The 12,799-nt window shown below is 44.2% G+C and overlaps 2 protein-coding genes across 2 annotated transcripts; one reads left to right on the top strand and one right to left on the bottom strand.

Annotated features, from left to right (window-relative positions):
- Window positions 1-325: 325 nt before the first annotated feature.
- Window positions 326-550, top strand: AOL_s00076g235 (uncharacterized protein; the record flags this gene model as incomplete). The annotated part of the gene is made up of 1 exon (XM_011122788.1): window positions 326-550. The coding sequence occupies one exon, from the start codon at window positions 326-328 to the stop codon at window positions 548-550; it is 225 nt and encodes a 74-aa protein (XP_011121090.1).
- A 2,007-nt stretch (window positions 551-2,557) lies between these two features.
- On the bottom strand, window positions 2,558-5,598 carry AOL_s00076g234 (uncharacterized protein; the record flags this gene model as incomplete). Its single annotated transcript, XM_011122787.1, has 3 exons — window positions 2,558-2,700; window positions 2,764-5,350; window positions 5,479-5,598. The coding sequence occupies 3 exons, from the start codon at window positions 5,596-5,598 to the stop codon at window positions 2,558-2,560; spliced, it is 2,850 nt and encodes a 949-aa protein (XP_011121089.1).
- Window positions 5,599-12,799: the final 7,201 nt, after the last annotated feature.

Here is a 12,799-nt window from a genome sequence, read left to right as displayed (position 1 = left end):
AGCATCGAGCCACACTATGACAGACTCGGCTGCGATGACCACATAAGGTCGAAAGACCAAACTCAGCATGGGATTCTCATAATCCGCTCTGAAGTATTCTAAGTTCATCCTGTCGTACACTCATGGGCGCGAGAACGTTAAACCCCCCCCCGGAATGATTGCGAGCTATGGATGATGCTGTGAGGATCATTGTGGAAGTCCTTCGACGGGAAAATATGTCGCGAGAGTGTGGCAAGTGGGATGCTCGGAAGGAAGCAAGGGTTGTAGTTTATTAGAGTATCTAAATCGATATATAGCGCTTAAATTTTCAGAGTTAATCCGCATCATGTGGGGACCGGAAACAAAACCTTGCTTTACGTTCTCGATCAGCAGCACCGCCGCAGTCTTCTGGAATCAAGGCAAATACGGCGAGGCTATACAACAATACCAGCGAGAACTTGCCGGCTATAAGAAGGCTTTGGGCAAAAATCATTCGTTAAGACTGAACACAGTCAACAACATTGCCATAGTCTTTGACAAGCAAGGCAAATACGATGAGGTTATGCAATAATTGCAACAAGCACTCACTCACTCGTTGTGAGAAAGCTTCGGGCAATTTAAAGATTATTTATCCATATTTCTTATGGTTAAGTGTTTAGATAGTTCTATCGAGAAGACAAGTGCATACAACTAATTAACAGTAATACTATTTGTGTATGCATTGCATGTATCAGTGAATAATGACTTGAACTTTAGTGATATATAAGCATTAGTTTTATATTTTTGTTTCGTGATCTGTTTGTAGAGTTGAAATCCTGTAATCAGGATTATTCAATGTTGCATTTGAGATATCCAGCCTGTAAAAAAGTATTCTATCGATTATTACGATTATTATACTCTAACACTCCTAAAACACAGTATATAAGTAGCTCAAACGGTAAGCAAAAGAAAATTAATCAAAAAGAAATGCAATGATACCAGGTCAAAATGGACAGTAAGCTTATGTCGCAATATCACCGGTTCATCTTATATCAAACCCCAAAAGAACAAAATTGGGATGGTGTCTATTGGGGGGGTTGTCTAAGTTCTTCTTGGTTGACAAGACTGTGAAACTGTTGTCATCATGTATGAGGGCAAGCTGAGCTGATGGACAAAAATGGCAGGTCATTGACGCTGGCGCGCTCCGGGTCGCTGCCTTAGGAAGATAATGCCATTGGGCACATCTCTAGGTACTTCCAACACCTCTATCGGAAACAGCGAAAGGACAAACTATGGGAGTCAAGAAGTAACGCTACGGCTCCAGAGAAATTTGCAGGCATGAATATTTAAGTAGTAGTTATATGCTGATGGCACAGCAAAGGTAACAGAAGCCATAGCACATAAAATAGATCACAAGAGGCACTTCATAGAAAAAAAAAGGTATATTAAAAAATTCAAAAATTTCATTCCCTATAAATATAGAAACATCTCCAAAAATACCAACATCCTATCCTACCGCCATCCCTTCATCAGGAAAAAGACACCCAACAGAAAAAATCCAGGTACCCCCGCCATCCAAAAGAAGAGTTTGAAAAAAAAAGAAGAAACACCAATTCACCTCCCGTGATGATGATGATGATGATGATGATGATGATGATGATGATGATGATGATCCAAACGATATGAATACTAACTATCTGCCCATGAGTAGTAATAGTAACAGTAGTAGTAATAAAAAGTATAAAAAAAGTAATAGTAACAGTAAAATAGTAGTAATAGTAACACACTAATAATACTGATCCATCTTTGGAAGAAAAATAAAAATAAAAGTAGAAGTAACAGCGAAATCGAGCAAGTTATCAATCTGGTTCACCTCCCTATGAATTAAAAAAAAGACAGAGAGAGAGAGGAAGACTGCAAAAAGTAATAGATAAACACAGTCCGGATATCAAAAAACTGAACACCCTTCATAAAACATAAAAAACTCAGAGAAAAAAACGTTGGACAAAAATAGCAGTAGAGATAAGGATGCAGCGGAGAGGTATTGTAAACGTGCCGGAACGTAAAGCAAAAAGAGAGAGAACAATCTCATAACTCCCCGTTGCTGAATAAGGAAACCAATCGACAAGCGAGCAAGCAAGCAAATCAAGGAAAGCACTATCAATCTTGTTCAAAATCCATAGAAAACAAAGCTCGCCGAAAGGTAACAAAAATCGCGATCTCATCTATAACGAAAACGAAAAAAAAAAGCTTTCCAAATCAAGAGAACCAAGCAATTAAAGGATATCAAAGGAGAACTCCCGGAAATCCGGGGTGGAATGCTAAACTTCGTGTACGTGTGTATTTGCCCTGCAAAGTTAAAAAAAAAAGAAAGAAAGAAAGAAAGAAAGAAAGAAAAGAGAAAAGCCATTAGGCTAAAAGAACTAAGTCTCGTAGCCACCGAGTAGAGAAAGGGAAGCTAGAGAATGAACTAGATACGAACCTTTAAACATTAAAAAAACCTGAAGTGAAAAGAAGGAAAAGGTGATATCAACGAAGCGAAAGTGAAGGCACACCCATTGCATCGGGCACGTAGCTGTGGCCAGTAGCGAATATCCCTTCAAGTACTCATCGGCTTTGGCGAATGCGGTGGGGAAAGTGGAACAGTAGGTGTCCCAGACGGCATCCCACCGGACGACCTTCTTGATATTGTCGCCATCTTCTTCCGCAGTGCAGACAGACGCCCACGGATACCAAGAATAACTAGAAACAAACAATTAGCACCATGCCTACAATCTCACATTGTAAAACGTTCAGAGTACTCACACTTCTCGATGACTTTCTTATCATCCTCCTCCATGTTCAGCAATCCCTCAGAGGAATTTTCCCCAAGCGTATTACGCCCGTTATCATCAGGTTCCAATACGCCCTCTAACATCCATATTGCCGTAACATATGCGATCTCGCATTCCCCATATGAATCCCCGACCATTTCATTGACCGCCGCTGTCTTGCTCATTTCCAGCGCACGGTCATACATAAGCTTCTCAGCGCTTACTCCAGGGCTCAAAACCACCCCTTCAACGCTAACACCAAGTGCCGGGGATGTAGAGGTTTTCGGATTATTCGAGGGGTGGGAAGCGTGTGTCCTCGGTAGCTGGTTTTGTGCGGCGATAAGCTTGCGGCGGGTGTACTCTGCTTTCTCAAGGACTTCATTGAAGCGTTCGCGAACCCACTGCACAGCATTGTTCATTCTAGAAATGGCGGTTGCATTGGCAGTTCCGTTCGTCACTCCCCACCACCTTCCAGCGATATCCATAGCCCTTGCGAGTAAGGACAGTGTCTTGACATAGAGTACGAGTGCCTCCTCTGCCAATGCGACAATAGCATCTGGTGGCAAATCTAATGGCTCAGCCGCACCCTGCTCACTAGCTGAAGGTGGGAGCAAACCCAAGTTCGCGGTTGGACTGGGTAAAGACGAAGGTAACAATTGCGAGAACTTGACCTCCGCAAATTGATATACTACATCGCTGCGGTTGGCAGCCTCCTCAATAGACTGAATGGCCTGGAAATCTTCTTCCGACAAGCCCGTCGCGGTGCTGGGGTTCTGACCCCCGATGACCACCATACTACCTGGCTGGTAAAGACCGGACGATACATATTGCGGGCTTTGCATGGCCGTATTGTAGTTTCCGAACACCGAAGGAGGAAGAATACCGATATTGTTGAGACGAGTATTCACCATAGCAAGAGCCCTAGCTAATGCCGAAGTTGCAGCGCTCCCAGGGCTTGTTCCGAACTTCCTCTCGTAGCTGTTCCTCGGCTGCTGGAATGATTCCGGCCTCTTGCCAACTACAGCACGAGAGGGTGTGGATTGCCCTGTAGTCACCCTCCTAGCAAGTGCGCCCCCTTTTGGTGTTGAGGAAGGCGACCTCCCTGTAATTTGTGGAGCCGCAGCGACCTCGTCCGCCAGTGCGTTAACCTCTACGGTACGCTTCTCAATAACCACGTACTCTTGATCGAGGTTGTCCTGATCCATGCGTTCTTTCGCTTCCTTTGTTTCCTTTTCTCGAGCAGCTTGTCTTGTTCGCTGCTGGTCCTGTCGTTGTATCAGGAATGAGGATCCAGGAGAAGCTGTCTGCTGTGACAATTGCCTCTCCATGGGCACTCCTGTGGAAACACCGTGTCTGTCGACTTCGGGTTGTCTTACCGGTGCTGAAGTTGCGTGATGAATATTCGGGCGTCCCAACCCTGTTTGAACTGGGGTCTTAGACAGTTGAACGGGCACAGTGGAGGCCGTAGCCGCTCGAGGAATGTTGGCAAAAGCCGATGGTCGATGACCCTCTTCGGGTAGGTTATCTCCATACCCGGTATATTGGGCCTGTCGTGAAGAACCAGGAGTCGGGTGGGATGATCTCGTTGGGAAGTAGTCTGGAATGCTCGGCTCCGCCCCCGTTGGTGTCTTCGGACCTTCTCTGTCGTGACCCTTCTGCCTCAAATCCGCAGGTGTCAGATCGATTCCACCTTGTATCCTGGGGTAGATTGCTCCAGGTATCCGCCCCTTGACCACAGGGTCGCTGAAAAAGTCGCTAAACGACATCCTTTCCACTGGGCCCCTCTTCAAGAGCCTCCGTACTAAACTAGCCATCGGATCGCTAACGTTCACGTCGTCTCCAAACTTGATCACATCTTCGCCCTTTTCGATCTTCCTAAGCAACTCCACGTGGTTCCTCGCCCTGAATGGCGGCTTTCCCACAACCATTTCGTAAAGCACCGTACCCACAGACCAGAGATCTGCCTTAGCATCGTATTTCTCATACCTTAGAATCTCGGGTGCCATATACAAAGGACTCCCACAGAGTGTATCCGCCATCGCTGTCGAAGGCAGATTCCTTGCGAATCCGAAGTCTGCAATCTTGAGTACCGGTAGATCCGGCAACCCCATCTCGGGAATCTTCCGCTTCTCGTCCCTTATTCCTTCCGAGTATGGTCCAGATTCGCCATACGTGACCACTGGGGGTTCAAGTAACAGGTTTTGCGGCTTGATATCTCGATGGATCAGGTTCCGGCTTCGTAAGAACTCTAGAGCACTTGCGAGTTGTTGAAGGAAATGCCGAATAATTACTTCGTTCAGACCACCTCCGATGCTCGGATACTTCTGTGACATGGCTGTCAAGTCCGGTAGAGTGTGTAATCGATCCCTCTTCTTTATAAATAACGATAAATCGCCCAGAGAGCAATATTCCATAACCAGATGTATGTACGTATGCGATTTCTGGCAGTCTAGGAGGGCTACAATATGCGGGTGATCGAGAGTTTTGAGGATCTGGATCTCGGACTCGAGATTTTCGAGAAGTTTTCGGTTCAACTTGCTCCGTAAGACGGACTTTATGGCTACAAGGCCTTTCGTTTGCTACATTTTTTACATCGAATAATTTCGAATTAGCACCGCCGTTTCTTGTCACACAGGAAGCAATTTACCAGAATTGTGGGAATGAATTTATCTGTTCCTTCTTCACGAGGGAAAAAAAGGCCACTCACAGAATGTACACCCTGGTAAACTGTAGCAAAAGACCCCCTGCCTATTTCCTTGCCTATCCTAAAGGCACCTACGACGGTATCTTGTGAAGTCATCTCGGGCGGTAGTTGTCGAGACGACATGCTGAACTTTGAAAGGTTTCAAAAGGATGTTTTGGCTGTCGATTCGAAGGGAAGACTTGAAAGCTAAAAGGACAAAAGAAGAAGCAAAGAAGGCTAGTCCGCCTATACTATGGGTTTTGCTTGGTGTTTGCCTGGGGTAGCTTTCAGCAGCTTTTTTCGGTGATGATGGATTGTTCACCTGGTCTGGTCCCCTGTCTCCCTCCCCCTCACACTCTCTATTTAAAGATTATAGAGAGAACCTTCCCCAAGGCTTAGAAGAAATCAAGAAACGAAGGGGAAGAGGGAGGAACAAAACGAAAGACAGCAAAAACACACAAGAAAGAAAAAAACGGTCGACTACCGTTCGTTCTGCGTCATAAGCAGCAACTTTTGGGAAAGGTTGAAACTGGAGTGGCTTAGACGGTGGTTTTTTAAAGGTCTTCTTCTTGTTCCTTTGGACTTTTTTTTCTTTTCAGGTCAAAACGATAGATTTTAGATTGCAGTCGCAGACAGGAGAAGGAGAAAAAAAATTGTCGGGAATGAAGTTCCTAAGGAAAACGGTGGGATATCGTGTGGGGAGAACCCGAAGTTTGGAATATGCAGGGTGACGAATGGGGCGATAGGCCGGAAGGTTCCCTGGTGCGGTTTACTATTGTTGGACCTATCCTTGGAACGCTACAGACCAAACGAAGCGAAGCCGACGGATGAAGAACTAGCTAGTGGTAGCACGAGCGAGGCAGGTTCCGAGGTATCGGTAAGAATAACGATGAAGTCCTTTTTTGCTATATCGTATTAGAAGATGGAGCGAGAGAGTTTGGATGTTTGCACGGTAGTAAGAGTGGTCGTGGCCGTGGCCGTGGTGGTATCGGAGGATGGGAATGGGGGAGTCAAGTCCGGAGTCCGGTGAGGTTGCAAGAGCAACTTCGCTAAGCTGAAGATGATTAATAAGACTGGCAACTATACTAAATCGCAACTACTCGGAATGAAAGAAGGGAATGGGAGAAGGAAGAGGAATAGAATCGAGTGGAAGGAGGCAAAGGAAGGAAGGATATGCTCGGCTGCAGCTTTGAAGCTAGTCCAGCTGCGGTTATGATGGTGATGTGATGGTGGTGATGGTGGTGATGGTGGTGAGATGAGATGGCGTGGACTGGCTGGGACTAGCTGTGACCGTGAGGAGTAAAGTGATAGTGATGAAGCTTAAGACAGAACAGAACAACCTCCCACCATCTGTCTGTCTATCAACCTCACCGCCAAACACCCACTACCCGCTTCCTACTAGCTCCTTCCTAAGCAGCTAGCAAGCTTCCGGTTGTTCCAAAAAACACCAACCACTCAATTGCAAAGACCTCATGGACGAGCAAAATAGTATAACCGGCGTTCCTCAACAGATCTCTCACAGTCACCCAGTTTATCCACCAAAAATTGAACCAATGCAATACCAAAGAGGAACGCTACCGAGCTGCTCGTTTGAAAATCCTCGAAGCTCGCTGAACGATTGCATGCAGCAAACGACAGGAAAACGTGTTTCTCTGAGCCGCGTGCGTAATCGCACAGTACAAGCGAGACAAACCTACGAGAGATTTATCTGCCTCTTTTTGTGCTTTTTTGTTTGGCCCCGGCCGGACAGACAGACGGCCAGAGGCCAGCCAGCTAGCCAAAGATGTGCCGTGCCGTGATGTGATGCGATATGATATGATATGATATGATAAGGTATTATGCTGAGAGGGGGAAAAGGGCAAAAAAATACGGTATAGTGGGATACGATACGTAACGGATAAGGATTGGAGAGATTCGACCCGGATGTACGTATATATGAAGGGGGGCATATATGCAGGTATGCATACGTACATACGTATGTAAATACCGCTCCGGATCTCAAAATATCTTGCTCTGTCTACTACATGCAACTACTACAATTGCTAAACTCACTGACTTACTTTTGTTCTTCTTTTCCCCGGTCCAAAAGAGCAGGAGAAAGGATTCAGGTCCTCGATACGAAGCGAGCGAAATAAGAGAAGAAAATAAAAGCTTGGAATACGGTTTGGTATGGGTCTTCTGGAAGCGAATAAATTTCCGAGGCCAGGCAGTCCAGGCAAGTTTGCAAGGTTGATTAAGGTTAGGAGAAAGCCGAAAGAAGAGATACGATGGATCTGATAATACAGAAAAAGGCCCCGAGGCTTGGATGGTATGTCTTTGATGCTTCGCTGTGAAACCCCGTCTAGGAACGAAAAGACAAGAAGAAGATTGAAGAGGAATAAGATGGTGGAAAGGGTTAAACAATATGGAAGAAGTGTCGTATGATGGATTTTGTACACTTATTACTCATTCAAGAGCGGGTTCGGAACGTTGGTTTTAATTTGGGATTGGACCTTTTTAGGATTGGCAGCAACCACAACAGCAGCGCCGGCAGCAACAGCAGCAGCTATGACTCGAACGATATATCAAGCTTAGCCTCCCAAGAAAAAAAGGTCGCAATGTCGAGGATTTCTCATAAAATTGGTTTCAGCCAACAGCCAAATTTTTAAAAAAAGAGAGCACGGGTATGATATGGTATTGGTAATGGGTATTCGGTGTATACTGTCAGCAAGTATACTATTTACAGTCAGAAAAGCTGGTCGGCCGTCGAAAAGGGAACTAAAAAGAGGAAAGGAAAGTAAAGAAGGGGAAGAAGAAAGGGGAAGAAAAAGGAAGAGGAAGAAGAGGAAGAGGAAGAATAAGAGAAGGAATGGATTATTCAGGATATGAGGGAGAAGGAAGAAAGAAAGAAAGGAAGAAGTAGGGAACTCAATCAAGCAAATCCCCGTCCTGGACCTTCGTTCATCCTTCGTTCTTCGGCCCTGCCTTAAGTTTCCTGCTAAGCTACTGACTTACTTAGCTAGCTCCTCTCAGGTACCACTTAACCCGGGGTCTGGGGAGCTGGAAAATGATGTGTGATGTAGCGAGAATGGAGTCACCTGGTACATACTTCATAATCTCAATTACTTTGCCAGAGCGGACAACCAAACAATACACCGCAGAGCCACTCGAGGGAGGAGAGATAAAGGGCAAGTTATGGCGCGAACTCGGGTGCGTATCAGCAAATAGGAGCCGGAGGTCATTGATACCAGAGGGAGGAAGGGATATGCGGCTGCGAGGATGCTAGCTTGGCGGCTCTAAACCGTTTACGGGGGGGCAGCCATTCTTGCTTGCTTAGCTTTTCCCTGATGGATGGCTGATGGCCTGATGGTACCCATCAGTCTGACCTGTGGCCGTGTCCTTGGTGTGTGATAGCAGCGAGTGACTCTTACGTATGTTTGTCGGACCGAAAGAGAAAGAGATCGAGATAACTAAGTAGGAATGCAGGAATGAATGATATATTGAAAACCTCGATCAACGACACTCCCGCGAGCCGTAACCTAACTAATTAAGTAAGTAACCACTTAGGTCGGTACCAAATGGTATATATGAAATGACCTCAATCCGTAGCCTGTAATGTAACAAGACTTTTCTCAGAAATATGATATCCTGCCTTGGTCCGGCTGCCTCACTCAAAGGAACATCATCCAACAGAGACATATGTTCGAAGAAAAATGTCCAAAATCTACTTTTGAGCACGCGGTGTGACCATTCTTCTAACAAGTACCGCCCAAGTACCATATTGCAAGGTATCTTCCGTTTCTCTCTCTCTCTTTCTTTCTCGATTTCACAGTTAACTGCACTGCTGTGTAAATGTCAAGGTAAAGTCCAGATCCTTGAGCCGGCGCTCTCAAGTCGAGTAATATGAATGGTGGTAGCCGGTGGCTTGCCTGCGCTTTGCTTCCACAGCATACTTAAACCTACATATGCTCTGCATGCCGCTGCACCGTCACATCCATCCAGCAATTGATTGATCCATTCATTGCAGACAGCTCGAAAAGGTTATCGTCCTCGCCTCAGAGATACGAACAAGGTGTCAGTTGCAGACCGGGGTCTGTCAGTGTTTCTTGTACTCCGTCAGCCTGATGGCCTGGCCAGACCCCGTTCGCCGACAACACAGTCTGGAGACTGTCCGATACTTTCTTCATGTTACCTGTGATCTCATGATCCTGCGGATATTCCCAGTTCCAGATTTAAATTTCCGGGTCAAATGCGACAACTACTACCCTACCTCCCTTTTGAATTTTTTTTTTTTTTAATTTCCCTGCCTTTGGATCTTTTTTGTTTGTAATATAATATTTATTTTTGACCTGCATCGCCAATCCATATCGAACATGTATATATGACATCCCCAGGAATGCTAAACTTATTCGAGCTGGCAGTTATACGCATACGCATACTGACCATCCGTAGATACTTCCAGTCAGGTGCACCTCTCTCGATCCAAGAAACTAACTAAAGTCTAGGAAGGAAAGGAAAAAAAAAACTTGTACATACCCCATAGGTCTAACTATGCATCATCCTACAAGACTCCAGTTAGCTAAGTAGCTATCTATCTATATCTGTTACTTAATTCATCCAGCTTTTATCCCTGGGGTCTCCATTCCCCCCCCTTCGAACTCGCTCCGATTGACGCAAAAAAAAACATCCATTGTTCTGGTTAACTTTCTCTCCGATGTTCACGTGGTAGCCTTTTTTTCTTTCCTTTTTCAGCTTTGAAATAGGTCACTGGTGAACTATTTCTTCTCGATTGTTTCCAGACTTTCCATTCCCTTTTAGCCATAATACACAACGGCGTTCAAACGTGTCTTTTATAATTAATTCTTAGGTAACGCCCGGTGTTTACAGTATACTAACGAGTATTACTATAGTATAATGGCTAAGAATACTGTTGACTACTCTATATACCGCTAGGTTGTCGAAGTAAGGAAGGATATATCTGTCGCCCCCCACGGAGCATGTTCTTCACGATCCGAATACACCCCCAAACATTAAACACTAGTACTTATGTACATACATACATACATACATACATACATACATACATACAATAGCAAGCATGTAGGTATGTCTGTAGTATGTCTGTATGTATGTATGTAACTGCACATATCAACCATGTGAACAGCCAGAAACAGAAAACAGAAAAAGAACATACATCTCCCCTACGACATGCATAAATCCAAGCAAAGACAAAACTACCCAGTTTAAGCCAAATTCCCCAATCCGACCAACAGGTCCTGCATGGCTCTGCCCTCGCCTCGTCCTTCCGGGTGGACCTGACCCTGTTTTTGAAACTCCGAGATGAGTTGTGTTGGACACTCATTGGTTCGCTGTAAGCCGTCTTCCCCGGACTTTTTTCGCTTTTTTCTTCGCTTTTTCTTTTCTTCATCATGAGTCGACCCTCTCTCTCTCTCTCTTTCTTTTTTTTTTTTGTAATTTGAATTTGAATTTGAATTTGATCGGGTCGGTTGTATTCCCTCCTGCATTATGCGCATTCCTGAAGAGGAGGAGGATATGAAATCGCATGGGGTCGATTGTAACCTCTCTCGAGATCTTTTGTCCTTCCAGGGATACATACATCTACTTACATACACCAGTAGCGTATCATGCTCATGTTATACATGAAAATGAGGGTACTTTACATGCAGATATTTAATTCAATTCAATCCAATCCAATCCAATAATCGTCAAAAAGACATGTGATATATCTTCGTACACAGGTCAGCTTTGGATGGTAATTAAGTAATTAAGTAATTATCGTGCCGACCGGACCTCTTGATCCCCACCCGGAATATTTTCGCATGAACTACCTCACTCACTCATCACCACCACCAAAATATTTCTCAAGACGAAAAATCCAAACTAAGTAACTACATACTATAAGATTATTCTGCAGACAGAGATTCAACCAATCAATCAATAATAGATCGATCGCGAAAGACAAGAAAAGAAAAGAAAAGAAAAGAAAACAAAAGGTATGCTAAGTCGCCTTTTGTCGTAAAACTTCACCAAAATGTCGCCATATCAATAACCCTCGTAGGAGCGCGGGTTCACAACTTAAACCTTGCGAATGGCGAAATATCTTAAAGTTCTTACAACTTCACCGTATGTATGAGTTATATATACGCCACTTCGAATCCATCTTGACATTGTTCCATTCTTTTGTCAATACGGTTATATAATGAAATTCCTCATACATCAATTCCATCATGCTATGTATACGTATACCAAAGAGCTCTTTCTCGATCTCAAAGAACGCGAACGGGAGGAGCAAGGTTCCATGGGCTGTCAAAATCGTGTCGTGCGAGCTGGGTTTGTGGTATCCATGTTCTTAACTTAAGCTTCTTATCGCTCGTGATATCGAATTGATAGTGAGAACTCGGTTTATCGAAGAGAGCTCGACGACGGCTCTATATTTAAACTCCCAACTAAACCATATATATAGTAATATACTACAATCTCTATCTATCTGGAGTTTTTAATCTCTAAAGATCTCTTATCAAAATCGTATTGTAGTATACTATTCGATCGATCTAGCAAACGGTCCATTTCTATATTTATACCAAAGGGGGATACTTTATCTCGATAGGCTATTCTACCCCGAGATATCATATCATATCCTATCCTATCTACCATATCAACCTTCCAATTCACCATAAAAGGTAACGAACCCACTTCAAACCAAAAGATAGTAATTTTCCAATTTACCCAGTTTAGAATCTTCCAATACCGATCGATCGCTGATAAAAACTAATTCCTTAACCGTACGTGCGTGCGCGTGCGATAAGGCCGTATCGATGATTTCCGTTACCAAAGAAAAATCCCCATTAGTTTCGTTTAATATACCGGCCTATCTAAGCTTCCCCACACCTTTCTTTCTTTCTTCCGTTCTTTCTTCCTTCCTTTCGGTCCCAAAAAATAAAAAAAATAAAAAAAATAAAGGATAAAATAAAGTAGAAGATAACAAAGCGGCGAGGCGGACCTTATACATGAGTATATATGTAATATACATGTTCATGCAATGCAAGTCTGACTCGCTTCAACAGCATCGCATCAACTCGACAAGTTTATTCCCAAGGAAGAGCTCCACTTTTTGTTTGACCGTTGTCAACCCTCTCCAGAAGAAAAGAAGAAGAAGAATAAGAAGAAGAAGAAGAAGAAGAATAAGAAGAAGAAGAAGAAGAAGCTTTCATGCACATGCACCACACCTAAGCCCTCTTTTCTGTAGTGTAGACACATGTCACAAGATCATATTCCATGGATCTCACTCACACCCGTTTTTTTCGTACCACCCCAAAGAGAGAGAGAGAGAGAGAGAGAGAGAGAG

This window comes from Orbilia oligospora (assembly GCF_000225545.1).
Source record: "Orbilia oligospora ATCC 24927 unplaced genomic scaffold scaffold00076, whole genome shotgun sequence".
Classification (NCBI taxonomy): domain Eukaryota; kingdom Fungi; phylum Ascomycota; class Orbiliomycetes; order Orbiliales; family Orbiliaceae; genus Orbilia; species Orbilia oligospora.
The sequence above is the reverse complement of the archived record's forward strand: the minus strand, read 5'-3'. Positions and strand labels throughout refer to the sequence as shown.